At 42.3% G+C, this 5,194-nt stretch overlaps 1 protein-coding gene across 1 annotated transcript in view; it reads left to right on the top strand.

Annotated features, from left to right (window-relative positions):
* The window catches only part of MTHFD1 (methylenetetrahydrofolate dehydrogenase (NADP+ dependent) 1, methenyltetrahydrofolate cyclohydrolase, formyltetrahydrofolate synthetase), a 35,795-nt gene extending 32,864 nt beyond the window's left edge, over positions 1–2,931 (top strand). Inside the window, exons 28-29 of the mRNA XM_009891210.1 lie at positions 2,262–2,370; positions 2,545–2,931. Coding sequence (XP_009889512.1) covers positions 2,262–2,351 — 90 coding nt within the window. The 3' untranslated portion in view covers positions 2,352–2,370; positions 2,545–2,931. The remainder of the gene's footprint in view (positions 1–2,261; positions 2,371–2,544) is intronic.
* The last annotated feature ends 2,263 nt before the right edge of the window (positions 2,932–5,194 follow it).

Below are 5,194 nucleotides of genomic sequence, written 5' to 3'. Positions count from 1 at the left end.
AGGAGGTGTGTTAGCCTCAGAATAAATTTTTGGCAGCAGCCATTGAACTGTGAGCTGAAAGTGCAGGAAATACGTAGCTCTGTGCAGTTTGAGCAGGAAAGATAAGGAAAGTGAAATACATCGTTGGACTCAAATGGCTTGGGTTTCTTGTCTGGTGCTGCTGATGAATTGAAAACAAATTATTTATTTGGCTCTGTATTTTTAGTTCCTAAATGGTTGGTTTTTTGGAAGTTCCACCAGTGCAGTAAATAATACATGCTTAGTTTGTATTGGTTTTATTTGAAATCTTGCAAGGGGATTGATGATATCCATGTGGTCTGATTTTTTTCATGTAAGTAAATGGTGTGAATTGCCCTGTGTTCTTTTTCAGCACATGGTATTGAACGGAAGGAGGATAATGGAGGAAAAGTTCATTTCTTCAGATTTGAAAATGACGGAGTGCATTAAGCATTCTAGACACTCGTACAGAAAATTAGTATCCTGGATGGAAATTATCCTGTACTATGTAGAAATTCGGGGTTTAAGCAGACTGCCTTTAAGTAATAGATAGCAGAGTAGCCACTGTGGGCTGCCCTATGGATAAGAAAGGAGGAAAATTGACTGTTCCTTTCAAAATAGAAAGTGCAAGAAATAGTAAAGTCAGGCACATCTTCAGCAATATGGCACCTCCTACTCTATTCAGTGTCACTGTCTCAGCTCCTGCTGTGGCCCTCTGAATCTGTAGGTGGAGATCCGCAATGATCTTCAGTGATACGTAAATAAATAGGAAGTTTCTTGCTCTGCATGACCAGAGACTGGCAGTGACTATGATGAGAACAGGAAAACCCCTCCAGGCACTTTGGATCTCTTAATACCTTGGCTCTTGAGAGCAAAATATTCATGCAACTAAACACAAAGACAAGGAATGGGGGGTCTTCTCTGTAGCCCCTCTGTTCTCTGTCTGGGAAAGCAGTGGCTGTGACAAAAAGCTGATGCAGTCCTAGAATTCATGACAAACCATAGACTTGTGGTTTTTACCTCCGCATAAGCTATGCGAGACCTGCAGTGCTATGGTACATATGGGACTGATGTTAGCACTTGTAAACGGCTTAGGAAAATGAGATGGGACTCTAAAAGCTCCCTGAACAGTTTTGAGAACTGCAGAAAATGCCTAACCAATAGAGCTTTGCCTCCTTGCTGCTTAGCTTATTATCAAAAGGAAGATTGGGAGGTAATTTGATTAGTGTGCAAACTACTTGCTCAGGGAGGAAATACCAGGTTGCCAAAGAGATCTTTAATCTAATGGAGACAGGCATAACAATACTGATTGTGAAAGCTGAGGCTGGATGACGAGGATAGAAAATTAGACCTTGAATTTTTTTACTAAAGGGGTTAATGACCACTGACACAAACTACCGAGCATGGTCATGAGTTGCCCACATTTGTAGAGCATCCATGTTAGCCTCCCTGTGCTACTGGGCTAAACACTGAGTTAGGGAAGGGGAAATCCTGTCAGCTGCATTAGTAAACTGGGCCAAGTGTAGTCCCCACCAGTCTTGCTTTCTGCGGCTCTAAAACTGGGCACTCAGCAGTGGGACAAATGGAGAGGACTGGCCTGAGGCAGGTGTGGTGCTGGCAGCTGTTTTGCTAGCTTCAGTTTTGTCACTGCACAGCCCTTCTGACTTGAACACCTCAGAAATGTTCCAGTCGGGAGAACTGACCTCTCCATCTCTATTTATTCCTTATAAAACAAACAAAACAAAACAAAAACAAACAAACAAAACCCCAAACTATTTAAACTCTCTTCTCAACAATAATTATTCCTAATTATTGAACACTTCTAGTTCTAGACTCTTAAAGAATTGTAATCAACTGAGACTTTACAGTCAGCAAAGTTGTATTAAAACATGTATCCTCATTTTAAAAACCAGGAAACTGCCGCAAGTAATTGTTGTCTCACCACAGCAAAGTCTATGAACACTCACCTGACAGTTAACTGGTCAGCTGGATGTTTAAGTACTTTGCCAAATCTTGGGGTCAGTGACTGGCAGAGGCAGAAGCCAAACTAAATCCTCATGGTAAAAACCAAAACCCCTAGATTTATCTGCTGAACTCCCACAGTATTCTTCAAAATGGTACAGGACCATCATCCTACTAGTATGTACACATGCAAGGAGCTGCATCGGCTGTGGCCATCGTAGTCTTCAGCAGTGATTTAGTATTGTATCTTCTGCAGGAAACTATGTGGCTTCCGTTTTAACGTTTTGTCTTTTATTGTCCAGATGAGCACTATGCCAGGACTTCCTACAAGACCCTGTTTCTATGATATAGACTTGGACCCAGCGTCAGGAGAAGTAAATGGGCTCTTTTGAAAGGAATTACTAACTGAAGGTAGGTGCCCTATTGAAGGCTTTCAATATTTGGGCTTTATTTCTCATCTTGAAATAATGGAGTTAAGCCAATCTCATTATGCCATATGTTTCCAAATGACATTTGATTTATAATTCAGCCTGAAAGTTGCCTGCAGTACTATATAATAGTAATTAAATTTATTTTTCTTTTTAGCTCCCAGAAGAACACCTCATGAGTCATGTAAACGGAACTATGCCCTGATACTTTTTTTTTTTTTAAGTCGAAACAAGATATGACTGAGTGCAAGAAGTGACTGGAAGGAGGAGTGCTAAAGAATCAACCACTAACTTTTAATCTGTAATAATTTTTAAACTGCTGTGTTCCAAGCTAGTTGACACTGACCATATAAAGCAAACATGCTTCCTCTACAAACCTCCTGCTTCATAATTGTAGCTGAAGCAGAATACCGAAGCTTGGGTTTAGTGACCTCTTTTGATTCGTTGACATGATTTTAATAATTAAAAATCCTAAAGCTGGAGCTGTTTGAAACAGTCTTGGGACTTAATTGTCTTAACCATAGGGGTTTTGTAGAATTTATTATCTTTGAAAGTCTTGTACACTGCATATTCCTATGTGCCATACTGAATTCCATATTCCACTTCTCGCACTGTGGGAGAAACTGTTGTGCTCTGAAACTGCACCAATGTCATTTAAAAGAGGGAGCAAGGAGGAATTGCCTTTGCTTCTCATCTCTCTCCAGAAATGCTTACCCTGGCTTCTGCTGTGAATTATTCCTGCAGGCACCTGAGCCATGTCAGATTTCCCTTTTAGAAAGCTCAGCTGTGACTACCATATTCTACTGTTAGTGGAAATCCAACCTCTGGATATCAGACCTGCAGAGACTGGGTCTCTGGCCTGTATCTGTGGCTTTTACCAAATGTGTCTTTGAACCATTTTATGCTGAGCAATAAGTACGGTTACACAGTTGATGAGTCTTCTTTCCTAAAGTACCTTTTGGTGAACAGAGGCAATGTGAGTAGTGATCAAGTAATTTGTAGCAGCTTTTGTCAACAGGCCAAAAATCATTTTGTAACATAAAAATACAGTTCCTGACGATTTTTTAACTAACAGAAATAAACTGGTAAATACTTGAAGTGCTTTTGGGGTTTTAATGCATGCACTGAGATTATTGACATAGAACTTATTTCTGTGATTAACTATACACAGCAGCAATCTCTCATATTGACATCTAGAAGTGATTATTGCAGTAATAAGTTGCCTGCAATGCACCACTGTGTGTGTGCGTGTTCAATCACTTCCTTTCCTGGATGTTGTATTCATCTATAGGAAATAAACTACCTGAATTATTCCATGGATTTAAGACACTCGCAGCTGACTGCAAAAGATCTGAATTAAGATTTGCAAGGCCCATCTGCTTGCATCAGAACTGAATCTAAAAACATTCTGATTTTGGTGAGAACTGGGAGAATCGGGATCTAGGTGTGCACCAATGTAAGGGTGCATCGGCAGTACACAGATACTGTATGAAGAGAGTGAGAGAGAGATCTATATTGCTGAAGTTATTCAGGAGGGAAGAATAATTACATAAAAATTACCTGGTTGTCACAGAAGCAAAGACAGAATAGCTTAAATTGTCGTAAGAGCGTTCGAAATGCATTCACAGCCTCCTAAAATTTTCTTTCTGATGGTATTCAGCTGAGGAGTAGCAGCCAGGTTCGCCAGCGCACACACAGGCCCCTTGCAGGGGGTGGGAAGGGGTGTTCCCCAGTGGCTGCCCCAGACCCCGAGCCTGGCTGAAGGTGCCTCGTTCCCTGCGGCACCTCGGCCAAGCCTTCCCTTGAAGCAGGTTGCCAGAGCTGCTGCTGCCAAGTCTGCTGTCAGTTTCTACATTTAATCTTCCCTGCTACACTGCTTTCCTGCGAGTGCTCTGTGTTCCACCTTCATTTTATGCTTATGAAAGATGGGATAAGTGCAAATTTATGCTAAGATTAGCCTCCTTTTAGTTTAGCATGAGATCATAGCCATGTGCTTGAGAGAGACGGTTCAAGAGGTTGCGAGCCCACCTCCTGCCGTGAGGCAAAGCGGTGGCTCAGGCATGTGACTGTTTTCAGGGTTTGCTGCACACGGTGGGACTGGTGGCAACAAAGCATAAGGGCCAAAAAATAGCCCCAAGCATCTCTAGAGGTTAATGGGGAATGCTTTTCTAACCTGCGCTTTCAACCTGTTGGGATGGGAGCTCTCCAGTGTCCCTACTGAAGGTCTTGCAGGGCTGATACATAAATAGGTTGTTTTTTCTTAACTCTCTCCTTTGCAACTAAGAATGCTGGAGAGTTCTTGCCCTATCAAATAGGACACAAAGGACACTTAATTTCTTCTAACTGAATATTGGAAGGTTGTCTTCCTGTTGCCTAGAGAAAAAACTAATTATGTACAAATTTGTTCTTTGTGTGCCCAGAGCCCTTAGCTGGTGTTATGGCCATGTGCTGCCCCAGCTGTGCTGTAAAGAGAGTCCTGCATCACCAGAGCCCTTAGCTGGTGTTATGGCCATGTGTGCTGTAACGGGAATCCTGCATCGCGTCATGTAAGAAATAACACAGATAGGGTTTTTTGACTAGTGATAGGGACCAAAGAAAAATGAGAAAGTGTTGCTTGGTGCCTTGCTGCACATCACCAGCACTTCGGTGTGGGCCCAGGAAGAAAACCGGAGCCTAGAGCAGGGCCAGGATCTTCTTTCAAGCTTATCCATCTTCTGACCAGATCCTCTGCTTGCCACAGACCCTGTTATTTATTTCTCTTGGACCGTAGCCTTTGGTGCTGCCGTCTTCCCCTGGAGCAGCAGGAA

This window comes from Charadrius vociferus, unplaced genomic scaffold, assembly GCF_000708025.1.
Source record: "Charadrius vociferus isolate BGI_N301 unplaced genomic scaffold, ASM70802v2 scaffold308, whole genome shotgun sequence".
Lineage (NCBI taxonomy): Eukaryota > Metazoa > Chordata > Aves > Charadriiformes > Charadriidae > Charadrius > Charadrius vociferus.
Note: the sequence above shows the minus strand (reverse complement) of the source record. Positions and strands in the feature narration are given on the sequence as shown.